The 23223-nt window shown below is 48.7% G+C and overlaps 1 protein-coding gene and 1 long non-coding RNA gene across 3 annotated transcripts; one reads left to right on the top strand and one right to left on the bottom strand.

Annotated features, from left to right (window-relative positions):
* The first annotated feature begins 2218 nt into the window (after positions 1-2218).
* On the top strand, positions 2219-15617 carry LOC116077614. The gene is made up of 2 exons (XR_004113290.1): positions 2219-2261; positions 15288-15617. It is a non-coding gene; the product is annotated as an uncharacterized LOC116077614 (long non-coding RNA).
* Positions 2471-6550, bottom strand: Hand1 (heart and neural crest derivatives expressed 1). 2 transcript variants are annotated; one of them, XM_031352273.1, is made up of 3 exons: positions 6460-6550; positions 4988-5697; positions 2471-3461 (listed from the first exon to the last, which is right to left on the bottom strand). In XM_031352273.1, the coding sequence occupies exons 2-3, from the start codon at positions 5528-5530 to the stop codon at positions 3354-3356; spliced, it is 651 nt and encodes a 216-aa protein (XP_031208133.1). In that variant the 5' UTR covers positions 5531-5697; positions 6460-6550; the 3' UTR covers positions 2471-3353. The 2 variants fall into 2 exon arrangements, with proteins under 2 accessions (XP_031208133.1, XP_031208132.1); XM_031352272.1 differs by lacking the exon at positions 6460-6550 and having other exon boundaries at positions 2477-3461; positions 4988-5881.
* Positions 15618-23223: the final 7606 nt, after the last annotated feature.

The following is a 23223-nucleotide window of genomic DNA, read 5'->3' on the forward strand; positions in this document are numbered from 1 at the left end:
GCCAGCCTGGTCTACAGAGTGAGTTTCAGGACAGCCAGAGCTATACAGAGAAACCCTGTCTCGAAAAATCAAAAAAACAAAAAACAAAAAACAAAAAAAACAAAAAACAAAAAAAACAAAAAGCCGGGTCTGTAATCCCAGTATTTAGGATGCTGAAGCAAGAGGATGAACAAGTTCGAGGCCAGCCTGGGCTATAGAGAGAGACAAAAACAAAAACACACAAAAAACAGAAAACAAAATAGCAAAGGTAGAGGAATAGATGCTTTCATGTCTTGTCTGGGTTTTTTTTTTCCTATGAATAACACTTTTTTTTTTTCATGAAAGGATCTTTCAGGCAATATGTAGTTGTCCAGAGAGGTGTTCCCTTCACATATCAAGGAGAATTCTCTTGGTGGTTGTTATATCCCAGTGGTTGTTCTAGAGGCTAAGTCATAACCGCTCTACCCTAATGGATTCCTTTAAGTCAGTCTCCAGCCTTCCTGGGGTCTTCAGTTGTTTTGTACTCTCTGGTATACTGTAGTTAAAACCTGCAGACCCTATTTCTTATTGATATGTCTCTGGTGCTTATTTTTGAGTTGTCAGCTATTCTACTTCAAACTTATACTTTCGAGAGAGAATATATTTAATTAAAATAATAACAACATGGCTTCTGCCACCACCGGTTTGAGGTGAGCTCAGGCTCGGAGGATATTTGCCAAAGTTGGAGCCTGAAAAGGGCTGGAAGCAGGGAGCTCCTGTAGTTGTGGCCCAGGACAGAGATGGACGATTCTGGAGGCCCGAGACTCAGCCTGGTTTCTGGTAAAGCCGAACAGTCCCTGTCTCGAGCCAGGGCTGGGCCTTACCGGGGCCAGGGGTGGGTGGTGATTAAGCCTTTGGAAGCCCCGGTCCTCCATGAGCATTGGCCCCCACTTGCAGGACCTAAGAATGGGACCATAGACAACTGAGGTTACATTTAGGGGGTCTAACCCTCTCAGCCTAAAGAAAGTTTGGGGCAGCTGAACCCGAGTGTCTCTGGAAAAGCCTGGCTGTACTGAGGAGGTACCCAGACTAGGTACCCTCTCCACCCCGGGGCTGTAAGGAAAGAGGACGCGGGTGCACATTCTTCCCGAGCTTAGAATGCTTTGCCATGCTAAAAATAGAAATGGGAACGGGACCCCTAAGAGGGTTGGTGATCAGGACCTGAGCTAGAGTCCTGGGTTCGAGTCTAAGGAAGGTTTGTTCCCTCGCTCCATTTCCTCACGCAGGCCAGAATTTCCAAAAGGAAAGAGAAAACCATAACGAGCCTCGGGTTTCCTTTCTGCGCGTCCCGGAGGGGCCTCGGCAGCCGGGGGAGGGGCGCTCCCGGCGGCTCATTACCACGAGGTGTTGGTCTAGTTAAAGCGCGGGCTTGTTTGATCTGGCGGCGGGTGGCAGAGGGAAAGAAGAAGAAAGGATGGGGGCGCGAGCAGGGAGAAGCTCACACCTCCCCCGCCGTTTCCTAGCGCCCATAAAACACCTTTTATTAACTCCTTCGCGTCCGGAACGGCCCGCGTGGCCTCGCAGCCCCTGCCACGGTGTTTACAGCCGAGACTAATAGGGCCCCATATTCACCCTGATGTCGGGTGGAGGCGTCCGCCCTGGGTCTCCATCTTCATCTCCAGCCGCAGCCCAAGGCCCGGAGCGCCCTTCCCGCCTGGTCCTCAGCCGGAACAGGCCACGATCTGAGCAGGCGCGCTCAAAGCCGAGTTCGGGCCCGCGGCGCCGGTGGACCTGGGAGCTGGTGCCAGACAGCAGGCACTCGGCCGCATTCAGATGCAGGAAACCACCGCGGAGATGCATGTCTCAGCGCACCCCGGTTCTGCTCCATACTCACCCGTACCCCCAAGCCAATTTCCCCCTCGGTGGACGCCCGTGTGGGGGACACGGAGGCCGGCTCTGGCCGCACGCGCGGGCATCATACACCACACATGTTCTCTTAAGCATCTGAGTGTTCTGTTGCGAGAGAGAAACCTCAATGTAACTATTAACATGAGGTTATTTATGTGTAAAATACTAGCAGTTACATAGGAGCGAGTCTTTATTGCCTGCGGTGCTTGGAGTTGGGCTAAGAGGACCAGCAGAGTCCCAGACTCTATAGGAGTGGCTCTTATAGGAGCCGACACCTATGAGCTCAGCATTGCCCAGCAAAGGCGGGGCTCCTTTGTGTGGTAGCACCCCTTATACCTCCACAAAAGCTCAATCCACCCACCCGTGTGCAAGCTGGCCTGGGAGTCCCCAACCAAGTAAGTCTCTGTGTCTGATCGCTTTCTCCGACGTCTTCCCTCCCACTTCCACCCGTGACTCCCGCTTGCTGCTCTCCTCTGAAAACTTGACTCTCCTCTCCCCACACTTCAAGTCTCTGCCTCCCTCTTTCTCGAAGTTTCGTTCAGTATTTATCAAAGAAGGAGAAAGGGAAGAGGGCTACAGGCCCCCAGCAGCACTACACAAGCCTGCGAGATTCTCTGAGAACTTTTTATTAAGTCAAGAGCATATAGATACTGCTTTGGCAAAGGGTGGGGCTGCGAGTGGTCACACTGATTTGAGGTAGAAAGAGGGCAGGGGGGTAGGGAGATGTATACCTGAGAGCAACAGGTACGATAGGTAGTTTAAATACGTTACAAATTCGGCAGCGAATGGGGACGCTTTTATTTAGAAAGAAAAGGGAAGAAATGAAGGAGAAAGAAGGAAGGGAAAGAGGGGGTAAGAGGACAGGGAAGGGGAAAGGGAGAGGAGAGGGGGAGGGAAGGGAAGGAAGGGAAGGGAAACATTTCCCTTGGAAAGCAGAGGTGCTGCGGAAGGAAACAACGCCTTCCCTCTAGGTAGGAAGTTTAGCGACAAGAAGGAAAACCACCGCTGTTCAGAAGAGACCAACCCAGACAGCGTCAGTTTTCCTGGTTGGAAACTATCAATTACTCTTATTGCATTTTAACTGGAGAAGAATGCGTCCGGGTACAGACGCAGAGCCAAGAGAGGGACAAGAGAGCGAGCCAGAGAGCGGCGCGACCGTGGCCTTTGGGGTTGAGTTCCACCCAGATGGGTTGGAAGGGTGTGTCTTTGGGGGCTTGGGCTTCTCCGGTCCCTTCTTGAGCCGCCCTCGGCGGGAAGTGAACATATATATAAATTTCTCTTTCTCTTATGTTATTAACAAATTCAAATGACATTGCACGTGTGAGCCTAGTGGGTAGTAGCAACCGCCGACCCTCCAGCGCTCCGCAGAGCTGGGGCGAGACGCGCGCGGGCACCCGGAGATCCGCCGTAGCCGCTGCCTCCTTCCCTCTCCTCTCCGGGTAGCCAGGTGGGCCAGCCTCGACCGGGTCCTGGGCGCCGGCCTGGTCTCACTGGTTTAGCTCCAGCGCCCAGACTTGCTGAGGCCAGCCGGTGCGCCCTTTAATCCTCTTCTCGCCAGGCCCCGAGGCAGGAGGAAAGCTTTCGTGCTGCTGAGGCTGCCAACCGACACAAACAAACAAACAAACAAACAAAAGGCGAGAAAGTCAGGTTTAAATTATTCAGTTCTGACTCCCCGGTGTGTAGGGGAGTTGGGGAACGGGTAGGGAGCAGTAACTCGGCGTCCTTGACTAAGTGACAGATGTCTGTTTGTTGAAGCACACAGTCAGGATTATAAATCTGCCTTTATGCTCTTCGTTCCTGGGATCCGGGATGATCTGACCAGCTTGGGGAGGTTTACTACTGAGAACTGGACAAGTCAGGGGAAACTGAACCTAGCTTTAAGGCCTCTTGGGTAGAGGAAGCCCGCATCGCAGAGGCCTGGTGTGGGAAAGGTGAGAATAGTAATCCACTCGGTGTATATAACTCCTTCCAGGTTATCAGCCTGGCGTAGGATCTCCGCTAGGATGCAAGTTGGGTGCTGGCTATACCAGTGCTGGGAGCCTCCCTCACTACCTAGGGAGGGAAGAACTGGCCTGGCCTCTACAGCCCTTCCCTGCTCTCCTTCTAGAAGGAACCCAGGGTGGTGTTACTTGCAAGTAGAGCCCTACCAGGATCAGGATTGGCCCTATTACTGCTTCCAACGAGGTGCTCCTCCCTCCCGCCCGCCCTGCATCCCCAGCCCAGGCCTCAGGCGCCTGAGGCTGGAAGTCTGTCTTTCCGGTGGCTCCAGGTAAGCCAGCCCTACTTTGCCACAGGCCCCGAGGGTCAGATAAAAACCACCGAGCTCCCCAGTCCACACTTCTGTGCCTAGGCCTGAGCCTACCAAATAGGGGGAACTCTGGCGGCCAGAAGTCCCACCGTCCTGAAGAGGAAGATCACTCAAACTGGAGACCCAGGAAGGCTGACTAGGCTAACTTGAAGGCCGAAGCCCTTCCTGTTTGTTGCATACAAAACCTTGAGATTGTCTAGACCATCATCCTGGTCTCAGACTAGACCCAGCGTTGAGCTGACTTCCTACCCTACTTTCCCTCCTGTGGTCTTCTGTTTCTCCAATTAGTACGTTAATTGAAATAGGTAATCCTTTCCAATAAACCCCGTGGAATGCGGTAATTCACATATACATAATTTAAGCAAATTAAACTATGAAGCCCAGACTTGTATTCATTTTTTGTTTTGTTTTTTCGCTTTAAAAAGTGTTTTGGGAGAACGTCATACGTTAGTACAGCATTTATGTCATTTCCTACTTTCATTCTCAACCTGGCTTCCAGGAAGGCCCAAGGAAGACTCCGAACACCTTCAAATTTAAAAAAAAAAAAATTATAGTATAGACTATAGTCCCTTCTTGGAAGCCCAAGGTTTTCAGTTCGTCTTGTAAGGCCCTAAGATCACTTTTAAAAAGCAAAATTCTAGGTTCACTCAGTGATGACTGTGCACACTAATGGCAGACTGTGTCAATCTCAGAACCCTCCCTCGTTTTTCAGAATCCCACCCAGAACAACACAGCTCTGCCTTATTCGCAGGCCTGCTCTTACTTACCCCAACCCGAACCCTTGAATGGAACTTATAAGACCCCAGGACTCACCAACTCCCTTTTCCGCTTGCTTTCGCGACCGCCATCCGTCTTCTTGAGTTCAGCCTTGAAGGCCTCGGGGTCACCTGCTTGTGCATCCTTGGCCAGCACGTCCATCAAGTAAGCGATGTAGCTGGTGGCCAGGCGCAGAGTCTTGATTTTGGAGAGCTTGGTATCGGCGGGCACGTTGGGGATGCACTCACGCAGCTCCGCGAACGCGCTGTTAATGCTCTCGGTGCGCCTCCGCTCCTTCTTGGGTCCTGAGCCTTTTCGCTTGGGCAGGCGGCTTCCAAGAGCCTCCAGCCGACCTGGGCTCTGACTCGGCCTGGCATCGGGACCATAGGCAGCCGCTGCTACTGCGGTGGTGGGTGGTGGCCCGCCGGCAGGGAAATCTGGGGCAGCATCAGCCGGGCTCAGCAGCCAGCTCTGGAAGTAAGGCCGCTCCTGGTGGCAACGCGAGGCCGCACCAAAGAGGAAGGGTTCGTGGAGCATGGGGTGCGGCGGGTGTGAGTGGTGGTGGTGGTGATGATGTGCGTAGCTGCCCACGAGGTTCATGTTGGAGAGGCTCCTGGCCTGTGCTGTCAGCCCAATTAGCACCGCCCCATGCGCCCCACAGAAGGGAGTCACCGTGGGCTCCAGAGGCAGCGAACTGGCTGGGTTTTGGAGGAGTCCTGAGCAAAGCTGGAGAAGGCACGGGGGACCTGCCGACTTCTCGAAGGTTTCTGTAGGCAAGGAGAGAGAAGGGTTCGGATTTCCAAAAACCGGGTTTAACCCTTCTGCGGACTTGCCACCGGGATCCTGCTTATATAAGGCCCCGGCTTTGATGTCAACCTCTAGCTGGAGCCAATGGCAGGAGGAGGGAAGGGGGTGGCGGTCCCAAGTTTTATGCTCAGCAAGCTCCACACAATTCTAGGCTGACCACAGGGACTGAAAACCGGCCCCGCCTATGTCCCTCCCCTCTCCCAGTTCCCCTCCTGGGAGGGCGGGGGCTACGAACTTGAGGCCAGGCCTGCTCACTCCCAGTTCTGAACCTACCACCCTTTCTTCATGGATCCAAGGAAAGGATTCTAGAATCATCCCTTGAAAACAGACAGAGCCTCATCAAGACACACACACACACACACACACACACACACACACTTGATTCCACAAATAGGGAAACTGAGGACCAGAGCAAAACTGGTTATTGTTTTTAGGCCTGAAATTCAGAATAGGATATACAGCATTCCTGAACTCGAACTAAGGACACTGTTCATCGTGGGAGCCTGAAGGCCATCGGGCGCAGCAGGGAAGTAGGCTAGGCCCTAACACCTACAGCCCCTCCTTTAGGTCCCCTGCTTCAAGCTGGACCTAGAGGGAAGGCCCAACAAGGTGGTTCCCAGAGATCCAGTTCTCGCCCAGCTGCCGACTCCCAGAAGAGCCTTCAGAGGCCGAGGTGGAAGTGGGCGGGAAAGAGAGCGGGCTTCCAGCTCTTGGGCACTGACCGGTTTGTTCCGGGCGTGGGGGTTGGGGGTGGAGACGGTGGCTGATCTCTGCTCCTCTAGCCTCTCAGGCGCCTGCTTCGGTGTAAACGCCGGCAGGCCGAGTTGGTGGCGAGGCAGCCTGGCGGCGCCTTGGCCCCAAGGCATCTCTGTGGCAGGGCTCCCCGGTGTCTTCCGAAGATTCGCACTTAGGACTAGGAGCCGGCGACTGCTGGGCTACTCGCTCCATCTGGCTCACCACCTGCATGAATATCTTTGATCCTAGAAAGATACTTCCACTGGAGCTCACACTGGAAGAAACCAGACCACCCCCCCACCCCTGATATCCACGGAGAAAGCAGCCTAGGCGCTTCACATCCACCCTGCTGAGGCAGGGTCTATCTGTACAGCCTTGTGTTGCTCCCCTTCAGCCTAGGGCAATTCTCCAAGGCGGGATTCTGTAGAGATGACTTTCCAAGAGTTACTAAGAACTTGAGAGAGCAGGATATAGGCTTTAAGCCTGAGACTCTGAGTCTTTTTCATCTTTCCATTAAGGTCCCTGTCCCTAGGGCCCCTCCAACCTCACCAACTTTTCTGGTCTCGCTCCTTCTCTAGGCGGGCTTCGGAAAATATGCCTTTCTATCAAATGTCAGTTAAGGGGGAAATGAGATGATGTCAAATTCTTTTTAATTCGTGTTTGATCCAGCCACTCGAAAGTTGCTCTCTGAGGCCCAGCTTGTGTAAGACAGTTAACAGTCAGGGACAGTGGGAGAAAGGCCACCGTGCGCAGACGGGATGTGAGGCCCAGTAGCCAGTGGGTAAGTGAAAACGAACGTGGAGCAGGTCGTGGGCTCAGCGGATGACAGCCCTCGGTGTGTGAAATCCTAGGAAAGTATGCGAATTGAGATTTCTGCGTGTCTGTGCAAACGTGAACTTCTGTGAGAATAGGCTCGCTATGAGGCGTGGATGGAAACTCAATCGCCAAGGGTCCACCTGTGGGAACTGGCTGTGCAGGAGACTGTGAGCAGCAGTGGAAAGAGGTCCCGGGACCTCACTTTCCTGCCGCAGGCGAACTGGAAACCCGCCGCTTTTGCAGGCGCCTGGCGCCCGCAGCGCTGGGGTTGGGCTCAGCCGGGGGCCTGGGAAAGGCTCCCCGGGAAGGCGCCGGTTCCGCAGCTGCGCAGCTGCTCCGCGGGTTCTTGTGCCCTGCGGGCTGGGAGTCACTCTCAGAATGAGGGAACCTGGGTGGAAAGGAATAACTCCTCGAGAAGGGCCTGGATTCTCAACGCAGCATAGTTCCGACTCCAGCAATCTTCATCCTGAGCTCTGTGACAGGTCCATAGGTACACACAGGCTTGTCCCTTCGCCGGCACACACAAACACCCGCGTAATGTTCTCACAGATGGCTTCCACCTTAGCAATAATACAGTGACATGGCGTGCGAACACTAATGCAAGATCCACACATTCCTAGGGTTTTTCCCTCCACAGATGTCCGTCATCCTCTGAGTGGATAACATAGGAGCTTCCAATTTGGGTACTCAGGGATAGAAGTCCACAGTTTTATTAGAGGCACACACCTCTGAATACTAGATGTAGGGGTATATACATGTTCTCACAACATTTTTAATTACATTGAATTATTTGTGGAGAGAACATGGGCTCTGCAATGTACATGTGGAGGCCAGTTCTCTCCTTGCAGTACCTAAATCTTTGGGATTAAACCGAGGTAGCCAGCCTTGGTGACAAGCACCTTTACCCACTCAGCCATCTTGCCAGACCACAAGCATTTATTTTATTTTAACTAACTAACTAATTAATTAATAATCTAGCCTAGTCTGATCCTCCTGCCTCACTCACTGAGTGTTCTGGTATCTCAGGCAGGAGGTCACCACCACACCCAGCTTCCCTTTGTATCTTTTTACAAATTCTTCAGAGTTATATTCATAACACAAACTCTCAAACCCCCAACTTACCAGTGGGGCACAATGGTACAAGTAGCCTGAGGTAACTTAGGAGGCTAAAGCAGGAGGGTAGAGTTGGCCCAGGAGTTAAATTAACGGGTTGTGGATGAAAGTCAGTAGAGAGGATCTAAAGCTAATAGGTTTTCTAGTTTTAATTCCGCATTTCTCTTAGTTTTGGTGGTGGATAAGTTCATACAATAGATTCCATACTGAACGTGTAAAATTTAATGTGACGTGTTGTGGTTTATATTCCAAATGCTTGTTCTAACTGTATAGAAGTTCTTCAAGTATACAGATGTTTGGTTTGGTTATTTTGGGTGTGAGATTTTTTTAAAAACTTATTTGTACCGTTTTGTTTTGTTTTGTTTTGTTTTTTGAGACAGGATTTCTCTGTATAGCCCTGACTGTCCTGGAACTCACTCTGTAGACCAGGCTGGCCTTGAACTCAGAAATTGCCTGCCTCTGCCTCCCAAGTGCTGGGATTAAAGGCGTGCGCCAACACCACCAGGCCATAACATTTATTTTAAAAAATAAACAGCAGACTGGGCAGCATAGAAAGCCAGTCTCAAAACCAACAATAGCACTTCCCCCAAACACACACACACATACAGAAGAAAAAAAATCACTAGACAACATGCATATAGACCCACAATAGTTCACAAATAGACATTCTCATGCATTGGCAAGCTCCATAGCTCCACAGCAGCACACAGTCTACATATTCAATTTGACCTGCATATGCCTGCTGCGTAGTTTCCAAGCACCATGCACATTCATATTTTGCATGTATTTACAGCCTTAGAAGATAGTCACATTGACAAAATGAAACTGTACATCAGTGCTCATATTATCAGGTCACCCACAAGGACAATGGACACTCACACGGGGTCACACTAGCATCCATATAAAAAGGCATGGCTTCCCCCCCCCCAATCCCCAGCAATGGGAGGCCCACTTTCTTGACATTAGACAGATCACTTAGGCCTGCATATCTGGCCTAGATGTGGCAGTACAAGGTAAGAATCTTCCCCCACACCCCACAATCCCAGAGGCCCCCTGAAGGTTCCCAAGCCACCTGCTTCCCAACGAGTGTTTAAAAAACAGGATGCCTCCTAACCCCTGAAAGGGGCGCAGGATTTGATTTAAGGGGGTAAGACCTGGTGGGACTTGGAACGGGACCCTCAAAATTATGAATATCGAGGAGAGGACAAAGTTTCTAGACTCCAGACCAGCCTTCCTAAGCGCGTTGAATGACACCTGGGGTGCAGATGAGTTGGGGAACAGGGATGGGGGGACGGTTGGGGGAAGTGGGGAAAAGTCTCCGGTGGTTTTCTCTCTCCTGCCTCAGGCTATGTGATAATGTGGGGGCTTGCATGAGTTTGAGCAAAAAATGAGGCTTCCAGTTGTTTGTTTATGGAGTTATTTGGTTGTTTGGTCTTTGAGTCCCCTGATGCCCAGGCTGTAGCTCAGGTGGAATTTAAACTCCTGATCCTGCTACCCCTGTCTCTGAAGTGCTGTGACTTTAAGTGCTGTGCACCACCCCCATCCCGCCCTGTCAAATTCTGGCATCCTCTAGAAATGTGTTGTTTCTTTTCATCTCCAAACCTCGGTTTCCCCATTTGCAGAGAAGGGCATAGGGCTAGCCAATTGAGTTTGTAATTTCCGCCTCTTCAGGATTGCTTGCATAGACCCAAAAGAAGGCCGAAAAGGAAGTGGTCCATTCTCCTTCAGCCTACCTCTGCAGATCAAGCCTTGGGGGCCAAGCACTCTGGGAAGTCTCCTGCCAGCCCCACAAAGCCCTCAGGGCACCTTAAGTTGATCTGACTCTCACAGAGGCAGGCTTCCTAGGTCTGTCCCCAGTGACACTGGTGACACGGAGTCAGTAGTCTTTCCCAGTTCACAGACAGGAGACTACAATCCTCCGAGGTTAAATAAATGGTGTCAAGGAGAAGTAGGGAGGAGCGGAATGTAGCCCACCTGAGTTGGAACTGTCGGCTCTGCTCCCTCTCTGAATATGGGCAATTCGCAGTTTCCTCTGTGGGCTACGAAGATTCAGTGGAAGCTTGCGTGAGGTTTGATAGGGCTGGGGCGGTGGTTGCTGTGCCATGACACCACATAAAATAAGAACGAACTCAACTCAAAGCAGTCCTGAGTTTTGAACTGAGGTAAAGCTGCCCCCTTGACTAGCCAGCAAAATCTTGTGCAGGGTAGCCTGCCAGGCCACCGGATTCTACTGACACTGTCCTCTACTGGTGGGGTTCGGTCCTCTCCTTGTCCTGGTCCTATAGAACCCAGCTGCCTTGCCATAGGATAAAGATTGAGTCCAGGGGAACCCGAATCCCAGTCCCATACCTTCACCAGATTTTATGTGCTAATGCCCCAGTATGTATGTCAGGGGTGGGGGTCTGCTGCTTCCAAGGCCTTAGCTTCCCTGATGGCTCTGGGATGCCCTGGAGAGAGGCCAGACCCCTTTCTGCTCACCCCACTGCGGCCTGGAAGCTCCTTAGAGCGCGCACCCAGGCGCCCACAGCAAAACCCCCGCGCAAACCCCGCGATCCGCCGAGTCCAGTGACCTTGACGCCACAGGCAATCCCCGCACCGGACCCCTTATCTAAATAGGGCAGTAAATCAAGGACCTGTCAGGGTACGGGTAATTACAGGAACTCCATAAAAAGGACCCGGCCGGCCGCCTGTTTATATTAGCGCGGTGTAAAATATTCTCGCTGTCTTAGGGAATCGCGTCGCGCAGGAACGCACCATAAATCAGCCCTCGGGCCATTTGCAGCGGCAGCCTGAGCGCGCAAATCCCTTAAACATTTCTTGGTCGCATCTAAAGAGGGTCTTGGGTTTTCCAATCCGGCCTGACTTACTCCTCTGAGCAGAGAGAGGTAGGCAGGGAGTGGAGGCTGATGTCTCCAGGACTCTGTTAGAAAGTGAAGCCTCCTCGATTTGGTGCGTGGGGCGGGGTGGGTGGTGGGTAGGGGACTTGCAGAGATACTGTAGAGACCCACTTCTAGCTTTCCAAGGAAAATGAGACCAGAGAGGGGAAGGAATTTCCCTAAGGGCACGCAGACTGATAGGTAGAGCTCAGACCTTGTGAGCCTGGAGAAGCCACCTCTCTCCTTGTGACCCCCTTTCTTGAGATGAGCAGTGGTCTGGTCGGAAAAAGTCTAAGCCAGAAGTGACTTTTATCTAACGTTAAATTCATCATTTCATGAGAATACTCTGGTGTGCTCCGTGGCTTCTGAGTCTTTGATACACTCCCTCTTGTTTGACAGGTGGCAGCAGAGACCCAGAGTAAGGAAAGGTACCTGTGGAAGGATGTAGCCACACATAGGTCCTCCAGGGCTGGGTGATAAAAATGCGCGCGCACATGAGAGTGGGGGCGGGGGGGGGGAGAGGATGAGAGAGAGAGGGAAGGAGAGAGAGAGATTGCATAAACCTTATACATTTTTAACAACCTCAAAAGATTCAAAAATCTATTTAAGGTAAACCCACCACTCCTGCCTTTTTCTAATGAGTAACATAAATCAAGCATACGGAAAAAGAATATTAAATTTTCCGTGTCCTCCCTCCAGGCTGAGGCCAGAGGATTCTGAGAGAATTAAACGTGGATGTGTTTTCTCCAGCCCCTCCCTTTTCTGCCCCCCCCCATTCTCTTTCTCTTCCGAAGTCTGTAAATGACAACGTGTTTACACAAGTTTTTATGTTGTCTGAGCTTCGTCCCGGCTCCGTTCCCTTCTGTGTGTATTTTCCGCATCAAGAGATGTCTGCTTCGGGAAGCCGGGAAGCCTTCAACCTAAACAGAACCCAGTCTGATTGGAAAGTGTATTTATTTGAAAAATCGTAACTCACGGTTTTGGTGAAAACGGACCCCAAATTTATGGGATGGCTTGGGGTTCGGTGGTCATAAATCAAGAAAAACCGACACCTTCTGCCCTGCCCCCTCCTCGTACCCCCAGCCCTGGGCTGGGTTCTGAGGGAGTCCCTGCCCTCTCAGCTCCCCAGCTCTTCAGTCCTGGCTACAGCACTACAGCTCTTGGTGGGCCGGAAGGCAGGTGGGTTTCTCTCACCAGGGCAGTGGCATCTTGGGCAGTTTCATCTGGAGTGATCAGCTAACCGTGCTGTGTGTTTGGGGTATATTCGTTTTGTTGTATTAGATGTTCAGAGTTCTGGTACTTGTTCTCAGGGCTGCCATCTGCCTTGCCATTTTATACTTACTGGGGTTATCCGGGCTCTGTGCGTTGAGAAGGTCAGTTCTGAGGCCTGAGCTTTTGCTTCCAAAAGTCTGGGAAATTTTAACTCCTGGGGTGGGGGTGGGCGGTAGCTCTGCAGTTCAGATTGTGTAGCAGGCATGCAGCAGACCCTGGGCAGCTATGTTCAACTCCCAATACTGCATGAAGTCCCAGCCAAGATCAAACCAACACACTTTACCTAGCTACCCTAGTCTTGACAAGAACTGTGGTGGTGGTGGGGGGTGTCACACTGATCAAAGAGGCTGCTGAAGGTCATGATGGGTTGGACTTTTATATAAAACCTTTACTTTCTCCTCCCCTTTCTGCTATTTATTTATTTACTTGTTTACTTATTTTACTGTGTTGGAGATTGATTGAGCCAGAGCCTTGCCCTCATTCTAGGCAAGCCTTTCCCACTGAACCATCTCGCCCAGCCCTCACCCCCACCCCCACCCCCGTCCCCAGGACTCTTTCTTTTGATAAGGTCTCATTTTGAAGTCCTTTGGCTTCAAAGTCACTAATATAGCTGAGGTTGATCTTGAACTCCCCACCCCCAATCCTCCTGCCTCCATCTCCCAAGTGGATGACAGGTATATGCTATCATGCCTCCTTTTTATACTTGTATTTCTTACCCAGCCTTGGTGCTCAGTGTTTTTCACTTGCAGGACCCCCATAGGAGCCAGGAATCTCTAGGTTTGCTCCAGCTAAATGAACCTACCTCAAGGAGAAATTTCGAGGTTCTAAATTCCATTACCTTTTTTTCCCCCCAGAGAAGGCAAAAGAATATATAAGAATGGAAACCACAGGTTGTGTGACAGACAATCTTCTGAAACCCTAAGGTTGCCAGCCCCCAAAAGCCCCTTGGTTGGGTTTGTCATCGAGACAGAAATAATCCGTTCACAGTAGCATTTAGTTGAAAGAAATGCATACATTTCAATGAAAAAAATCTTGTCTGTGGATGGAAGTCAGAGAGCTGGAGTAATTCAGCTTGTGCTACAATGGGTGGGGACAGAGGGCCCTCTCCCCCTCCCCCTTCTTTTTAATTTGAGGCTGGTGTGAGATAGCCTCCTTCTCTGCCCTTCTCCAGACCTAAGGTGACCTTGCCCTAAGGGACCATGAGTCCCTAAATTCTGTAATACTGCTAACAGCCTGGAACAGAAAGCTTAGAACCACCAGGAAGACAGATGTCAAACTAGAGAAACAGTTTCATTAACTGAACCCTGCAGCTTGGTATAGGTGGGAGATAGGTGGCATCCGGGGCATTCCAAACCCTTCCCTCACCCAACAGCTCTTAGAAAGAGGCTTCAGCCTGACGGTTAGTCTGATTATTTTAAAGAGGTTCAGGATACATCTGTCATCTCTCCCATCGTGGTCAGTTGTAAACACACTTTAAACGAGAAAAACAAAAAAGGGATTTAGGGTTCACAATGGGAAACCGCTTAGCTCTGGGCTCACTGGCAGAGACTTGGGAGAGAGACGCTAACATTCAGCGTTTTCCATTTTTCCCCAGTTAAAGTTTAAATCTCATGGGGGCTCTTCTTTTTCTCCTCTGCCCACAGTGGGGAGGTCTTCATTAAAAAGCTAAGGATGAGTGGGAGGCCTTGCATGTGGAATGGAGGAGCATCCCCCTCTGGCCCCCAGTTTCACATTGCATCTCCACCCTGTTGTGTTGTCCTGGGGAGAATTGTGCTCTGAATTACAAGGGGGTGGTGGAAAAATACTGAAGAAATCAGAATCATTTTCTTCTCCCGTACTGGTACTGTGAATTGAACCATGGGCTTCGTGTGTACCAGGCAAGCACTCTACCATCAAGAGCCAGCGTCCCAGCCCTCAGAAACCTCTGAGAAGAAACCGAGGTGTTTGGGGAAAGGGGAGGTTAGGATGGGTTCCCTTCTAGGAAGCCTGAATTTCAGCATGTCTTCTCCTGGTATGGTCTTGTTCCCTAGCCTCTTGGACAGACAACCCCATGAAGTCACCCACAAACACCAGGGGACTGGAGGTTGTGTTCCTCAGTTTCCTATAAGGCACCCCAGAATATGACTAAAAGAACAGGCTGTGGAGCAGGCCCCAAGCCCAAACCCAGCTGCTAGGCTTACTAAATCCACTTCCATCCATGAAACCAAAGAGTTCCAACAGTCTATTAACAAAAAGGGTGGGGGGCGGCATAGGAAGAAACAAAGGTGGCGTGAGAAGAGAAGAGAAAGGAAAGTTCCAGAAAACAGAACAGAAATTAATTTAATTGCCTGTTCTCCCCTGCCATAAAATCACAGAGGAAATCAGATCTTTCATGTACATTCATATAAAAACCAGTCAGAATCCGAGCTCACCAAAACCTATTGTGTCTCCAGCAGAGTCTCCTAATTGAGAGAAATTGAATGTACCAGGAGACCAGGCATCCACGGAGCCAGGTTTTTCCCCCCTAGGGCGTTTGCTACGGAGCCAGAGAGAATAAACATGGTTGGAAGAACAGGCTAATCTGCAGGCTTGAGGAGAAGGGGACCTTCTGGAAGCCCAGGGGAGAGTGGAGGCGGGGGCTTGGAGAGGGCAGATGCCTCCTTCCATCCTGCGTTAGACTGTAATGGTATATCTCTCATAAACAGCCCGGTGTCTTTCTCAGCTTCTCACCTGACATGCTTTTTGTTGTTTAATTTCAGTTGTGACAGATGACGCTAACCGAACACCAGGGTTACAAGCACAGAGGACTGTGGGGTTGGAGGGAGCCTTTCTAAGAGTCGGCACAGTGCTGTGATTTGTCTGCAAAGGCTGTTACACAAACCCTGGGCAAGAAGGAAGCACAGAATCTGGCCCTCAGAACCAAGCGTTGCAATGGTCCAGCATCACCTCCTTCTCTGGACTCTTCTGGGCACATTGATACATTGCACCTGCTAAAAACACATCATGGATACAGTTAGCAGTAGCACTAGAGGAGAGTGGGAAGAGTCAGCTTTATCTAAGCCAAAGGAAAAGAAATGTGTTAATTCTCATTGTCAGCTTAGATCATTCATTTTATATGTCTGCCGGGACATTTTTTTGTTTTTAGAAAATCTATTTGCTATCTGTAAGAATATCTTCATAGTTCCTGTGGAGAGCTTATTGCACATAGCTCTTAAGGGAGGGCCTGCTCTCAGTAAGCTGAACAGTAGACAATGTAGCAGGGGAAGGAAGTTTCCAGATACAAATTTCAATGGGATGGCAAGTACATTGTAGCTATAGCTCAGTGAATACAGCACTAGGGTGAAGTGGGGGAGGCACCAGGTTCCAGCCCCAGCAGTGGGGGTGTGGGTGGAGGCAAGAAGATCAGTTCTGCCTTAAAAAATATATATATAGTCAACCAAGAATGAGCTATTTACCTACAAAAATTATCCCTCTTGTTAGAAATATGCTATCAGGGAAGCCACTTTACAAACACTACTACTGTACAAAAAGTTACTATACAAAATGTATTACTTGGAAGAATAAGCATGTAAGAGCACAGAAGAGAGCCTAACTTTTCTTTCTCTTCTCTCTTATTTTTTACCTTTTTCTTCTTTTTTTCCCCCTTTTTTTCTTTTTTCTTTTTTCTTTTTGGGTTTTCGAGACAGGGTTCCTCTGTATAGCCCTGGCTGTCCTGGAACTCACTCTGTAGATCAGGCTGGCCTCGAACTCAGAAATCCTCCTCCCTCTGCCTCCCAAGTGCTGGGATTAAAGGCGTAGGCCACCACTGCCTGGCTATTTGGGATTTTTTTTAGTAGGTTATTTAGTTAATTGTTTTGCTGCTTTTGATGTAGAGTTTCACTAGTTACCCTGAGGCTGGAATGGAACTCACTTTGTAGACCACGCTGGCCTCAGGCTTGTGGTCACCCCTCTGCCTTTCTAGTGCTTGGGAGATGGAGTTTGAATCTGAGTTCCCCGGTGCCCTTCTTCAGGCCCCTCAGACATTAAGTGGAGAATGTGTGAGAGGATGGTGGCACAGAATCCATCCTGCCACCCTTGTACACAGGGACAGAAAACTTAGCCTCAAGGGTCTGGAGAAGAACTACACATTCGTGAACTGAAAACACCCACCTACCATTTCCTGTACATTTTGTTTTTCTTGAAGCCTGAAGAAAACCTCTATACTCACTGTTCTGTCTGGTACAAGGCAGGGAAGGCACATCTCAATTCCAACCTTTGTGGAATGGATGGTGTGGGCTGCCGCGGGCAAAGACAACACTAAAAAATATCAGATAGAGCAGGCAGGAGTCTGTCAGATCAAGAGACAAGACTTGGAGAAAAAGCATGCACATTTGCATGCCAGGAGTCCTAGTGACAGATATACTTGTGTACAATTATGTTTTTTGTTTGTTTGTTTGTTTTTGTTTTTTTGTTTTTGTCCTAGAGCATTGGCTTTAGAGCTCATTGAGTCCCACAGCTGCATGTAACCAATTATTCCTTTCAGCAAATACGTTTTGGAGTCTTTCATGTTCTGTGTCTGATGTAGGAGAGTAGAGACAATACTGTATCTACGAATATGTGGTCTTTTAATGCAAAAAAAGCAAAAGGAAAAACCCTAGTCCGGTCAGCCAAAGTAGATTGTTACCATCAAGAAAAATTAGGGCGGTGGTGGCGTACACCTTTAATCTCAGCACTTGGGAGGCAGAGGCAGGCAGATTTCTGAGTTGGAAGCCAGCCTGGTCTATAGAGTGAGTTCCTATAGAGTAAGACAGTATATTGTTCATCCCTAATAAAGCTATATAATATTAATGACAGGCCGGGCAGTGGTGGCACACGCCTATAATCCCAGCACTTGGGAGGCAAAGGCAGGTGTATTTCTGAGTTCGAGGCCAGCCTGGTCTACAGAGTGAGTTTCAGGACAGCCAGGGATACATGGAGAAACCCTGTCTCGAAAAACCAAAAGAAAAAAAAAAAAAGAAAAAAGTATATTAATGACAGCTGTTTTATATGTATGCATATATATTTTGGGAAGCAGTACTGTGGATCTAATCCAGGGTCTCATAAATCTGAGGCTATACCCTAACATTATTTACAGTGAGTAAATTACAATAAATATTGACAGTAATTAAAGAATCTAAACCTCCTGTCACCTAAACAATGTATTTACTCGGCTTTATTCCTTCATTCCCAAACACTGTTCTAAGAATATTTTCTGCTAATTAGACTTTATGTCTAGCTGGTTTTTCCTTTAAATTATTTTTATTTTTATTTATTTTTATTTTTTTATATATTTTTTTGTTTTTTCGAGACAGGGTTTCTCTGTATAGCCCTGGCTGTCCAGGAACTCACTCTGTATACCAGGCTGGCCTCAAATTCAGAAATCTACCTGCCTCTGCCTCCCAAGTGCTGGGATTAAAGGCATGGATCACCACTGCCCAGCTTATTTTTATTTTTAAATAATATATTCTACTAATTCTTCAAGAATTTCATGCAGCATATTTTGATCAGACTCATCTCCCTACATTTTTGGGGGTGGAGGGCTGAGATAGGGTTTCTCTGTATTAACAACTCTGGCTATCCTAGAATTTGCTTACTAGACCAGGTTGGCCTTGAACTCACAGAGATCTGTGCCGGGATTAAAAATATGTGTCATCATGCTGGCTCACCTCCCTACTTTGTGTATGTGATGTGTGCATGTATGCATGTGTGCATGTGTGTGTGCATGTGAAATCATGCCTAGAAAAGAAATGTACACAATGCATACTCAGTGTACAAACTGTTAACACCTTGGTAATTCTTAAAAGTTTTTGCTGATATCTTTATTGAGCTATAATTTATACCATATATATTGTTTTGTGTGAAACTTCTTATTGCATTCATTCATTCATTCATTCATTGAGACAGGGTTTCTTTGTGTAGCCCTGGTTGGCTGTTGTGGAACTAGCTCTGAAACCAGGCTCGCCACGAACTCACAGAGATCTGCCTGCCTCTGCTTCCCAAGCACTAGGATTATAAAGGGGTACTTCAGCACCACCTGGCCACATTGACTTATTTTTGTCCTTGTGATTGGGGTTGGCATGCAGGTGAGTATGTGGAGATCAGTAGACAATTTGTAAGAGGTTTGTGTTCACCTTCTGCCAGAGTCCCAGAAATCAAGGTCACGTTGTCAAGCTTGGTGGCAGGTCCTGCTGAGCCATTTTGCTGGCCCATTTATCTTATCTTATTATTATTATTAGTAGTAGTAGTAGTAGTAGTAGTAGTAGTAGTAGTAGTAGTAGTGGTGGTGGTGGTGGTGGTGGTGGTGGTGGTGGTGGTGGTAGTAGTAGTAGTAGTAATAGTAGTAGTGGTGGTAGTAGTAGTAGTAGTAGTAGTAGTGGTAGTAGTAGTGGTGGTAGTAGTAGTAGTGGTAGTAGTAGTAGTAGTAGTAGTAGTAGTAGTGGTAGTAGTGGTGGTGGTGGTGGTGGTGGTGGTGGTGGTAGTAGTAGTAGTAGTAGTAGTAGTAGTAGTAGTGGTAGTAGCAGCAGCTGTACTTCATGACAGGGTCTTATGTAGCCTAGGTTGGTCTTAAACTTGCTACATAGCAGAGAATGACCTTGACAGTTTGGATTATCAGCATACTCTAATACATCTAACTTATTTTGTAAAAATTCTGGACAGGATGATTATCATTCTAGACAGAAAAGGTGCCAAACATAACAGAGAGAGTTTTCTGGTTGCCTCCTCTCCCCCCACATAGTCATTGTACACAGCTGAGGTACATTCATCAAAACTAAGATGCTAACAGTGAGACGTTGCAGTCCAGCCAACTGCGGGGCTTTATTTAGCTGTCGCCACTTTTTTATTTAGGTCCCTTTTCTGTGCTGGGATCCAGTCCAGGAAGGGCAGTTGTGTTCTGTCTTAGTCACTTGTGAGGAGGTCAGACTGTTTCTATGCAGGGTTTACCTTTGACCAGCTGATTTTTTTTTTTTTTTAAGGTATCATCAAAGCCTTCACCACGTTAATACAGTGGGGTTGAAATAGACCGCACAGTGGCTGGCTTCTTTGCCTGTTCCTGCCAAAGCAGATCCCCTTTCTAGACTCAACTGTAAGGAACTGAAGAGTCTCGGTGCTGTGTGAGATTCAGAATCTCCTCATCTCTGGGGTCCTTAGCTGTGTGTCTCCTGTTGGGCTAACCTGGGGCAGAGTTCAGTATGATGTGAAAAGTCACATCAGACTTCAGTATGATGTGAAAAGTCACATCAGACTTCAGTATGATGTGAAAAGTCAAGGTTAGCAGCTAGATCCAGAGTCCAGAAGTCACACGACGTGTCTACTTCCATGTACATTTCCAGGATGTGGAGACATCAGTATGAACTAATGTTTAGTAAAGAGTCAGGGCGGGGGGTGGGGTTCGACACTTCTGTTCACAACCACTGGGAAGTTCTCTGTGCTACAGTAAATAACCTCCTCATCCATGATCATACAGTGACTAAAACTAAGCCAAGACACACACACACACACACACACACACACACACACACACACACAGCATGAAAGCAGGCAGGGAGGGGGCAGGCAAATACAGCTCAGTGGGTAAGGGCGCTTGCTGCTCTGCCTGACAACCCAAGTTTGATCTCCATCATTTGCCCAGTGAAAAGAGAAAACCAGTTCCCACTGGTTGTGCTCCTATTTCTCACACTGTGACACCCATGGGTACACATACAATAAACAAACAAACAAGCTGGGTGGTGGTGGCGCAGGCCTTTAATCCCAGCATTTGGGAGGCAGAGGCAGGCGGATTTCTGAGTTCAAGGCCAGCCTGGTCTACAGAGTGAGTTCCAGGACAAGCAGGGCTGCACAGAGAAACCCTGTCTCGAAAAAACCAACCAAACAAACAAACTTTACAAACTAGGAGGGCTTGCCCGGGGGGCGGGGGGGGAAGGAGTCTCAGTGAGAGAGGGATGCATTCAAGTAATAGAGGTGAATAAGAGCGAAGTCCACACATATGTGAGCACCCCACTGAACCCCGAGTGCACTTTTACTTTCCTATACAACAGGTGTCGCCGTGACAAGCTAGCACACCTGATTGGCCCCGGGTCTACTTATTCATGTTTGCTTGAGTTGCTCTCACCTTGCTCAGAAATGCAGTAATAGCTGCGTGGTAATGCAGAAAAATCTCAGAATGCTTTTCACAGTTGTCCTCCTATACAAGTTTTTTCTTGTTTACTCTTATTTTTAGATTTTTTTGTGTGTGTTTTGTTTTTTTCAAAGACAGGGTTTCTCTGTGTATCTTTGGCTGTCCTAGAACTCTCTCTGTAGAACAGGCTGACCTAAGCTTACAGAGGTCTGCCTGCCTACCTCTGCCGCCCAAGTGCTGGGACCAAAGGCATGCGCCAGCCTTAGATTTAAATTTTTTATTTATTATTTTGTCTGTGGTGTGTGTGTGGGGAGGGGGGACATGTGGCGGTCAGAGGAAAAACTGTGGGAATCTCCCCTCCTTTCACTGTGGGTTCTGGAAATCAGACTCAGTATCAGGTTTGGCAGCAAGTTTCTTTACTTACTGAGTGAACAATCTCAATAGCTCTTCCCTTTATAAAAACATCTCTCTCTCTCTCTCTCTCTCTCTCTCTCTCTCTCTCTCTCTTTCTCTGTGTGTGTGTGTGCGCGTGTGTCGGGGTGTGTGTGTGTGTGCGCGTGCGTGCGTGCATGTGTGTTCTTTTGAGACAAAGGCTCCTATATATCCATATCCATGATGGGCTGAAACTCACAATGTATAGCTGAGATTGTCCTCAAACTTGTCTCAACCCCCCCACCTCAACCTCCTCATGTGCTGGGATTACAGGCATATGCCACCACACCTTGTTTATGTGAAACTTTCCCTTTAAGATGGTGAGCTCTGGGTTTGAGGGAGCATGTCCACCTCTTGAGCTCTTGTCACTGGCCCTGGCCTGACAACAGCCATGAGATTCTGAACTGGCACTTAGAGGTGTGATGATCCGTTTCCTGTTTCTAATAAACTGAGGGATTCTGAGAGGGGAGAATGGAGATATCGGAAAATTATCTAGTCCATCCCCATTCCTGTCAAGGTCCAGGGGCAGAAACAAGCTCAGAGAGGAGTGTGACTTGCTCAAGGTCACACAGCAAAGCTGGGACTTTGGAATGAGGAATCTAATGTTCTCTTTTTGTCCCCACTGTGAAAGTCCTTGGGGCTTAGGGGAACCACTCCGGAGGCCCACAGCCCAGGGACATGACTGTGGAATGTGTTGGAGAAGTAAGACGCCTTCGTTTGCGGGCCCGACAAGCCAACAGGCCTACGTGTGGCAAGAAGGGGCTGTGGTTATCTGCCACCCGCCTCTGTTTCGTTTGGTCTGTCAAGTCCGACAGCAAAGTGCCCCAAACGTGTGAGGCTTGATAAAGGTGGAAGAGACAAGGGTAGGGATGCCAGGACATCAGGGACTAGAGCCTGAGAGATGTTGCAGAGCCTCTGTCCCTCCGGAAGCCCCTCCCTGGGGCTCTCGTGGAGAGTCCTCCACATCTAGGGGACTGAGTCCTCTCCATCATAATATGCAGCAGATATACCCTCAGACTGTGTGTTGAATTTAGACTTTTTTAAAATTAATTTTACAAAACTAAAAAATAAATTCTTACAGGTGTTAAGTGTTGAGCACATCCCTCCCTATCTCTCCTTTCTTCCCGCCCCTTACCCTGCCCCCTACTCCGCCCCTTGCCCCGCCCCCTGTGGGTCTTCCTGCATAGTTTCATTTAATCTTTACATGTGTGTTTTTTTATGTGATCATATAAAACAAAGAATCACAACTGGGAGAAGACATAGTTGTCTTGCTTGTTTTGTTTTGTTTTTTTTTTAAGGTTTATTTATTTATTTTATGTATGTGAGTACACTGTAACTGTACAGATGGTTGTGAGCCTTCTTGTGGTTGTTGGTAAATGAATTTTAGGATCTCTGCTCTCTCCGGCCCAAAGATTTATTTATTTATTATTATACATAAGTACACTGTAGCTGTCTTTTGACACACCAGAAGAGGGTGTCAGGTCTCATTACATGTGGTTTATGAGCCACTGTGTGGTTGCTGGGATTTGAACTCAGGACCTTTGGAAGAGCAGTCAGTGCTCTTACCCACTGAGCCATTTTGCCAACCCTGGTTTGGTTTTTTGAGACAAGAGTTTCTCTGTGTAGCCCTGACTGTGGTTTTGGACCTCTGGTATTAAAGGCATGTGCTGCCACCACCGCCCAGCCACATTTGTCCTTTTAAAAACTTTTGTTTAAGGTAGGTGTGTGTGTGTATGTGTGTGTATGTCTGTGTGTGTGTGTGTGTGTGTATGTCCGTGTGTGTGTGTGTGTGTGTGTGTGTGTGTGTGTGTGTGTGCATGTGCACCATAGAGCCTATGTGGTTCTAGGTACTGAATTCAGATCTTCATGCTTGATGGCAAATGCCATTAGCTGCTGAGCTGTCTGGCCAGCCCATATTTGTCCTTCCGTGATTTCGTCCATGTGCTTAATATACTTACTTGTCTCCAGCTGCATCCATTTTCCCAAGGACAACATGACTTCATTCTTCATTGCTGGCTGTATGTATACACTACATTTTCCTTATCCGTTCCTCTGTTGGTGGATGCCTAGCTTGGCTCCACAGGTTAGCTGTTGTGCACAGCGCTTAATAAACACAGCAGTGCAGGAGC

This window comes from Mastomys coucha, unplaced genomic scaffold, assembly GCF_008632895.1.
Source record: "Mastomys coucha isolate ucsf_1 unplaced genomic scaffold, UCSF_Mcou_1 pScaffold5, whole genome shotgun sequence".
Lineage (NCBI taxonomy): Eukaryota > Metazoa > Chordata > Mammalia > Rodentia > Muridae > Mastomys > Mastomys coucha.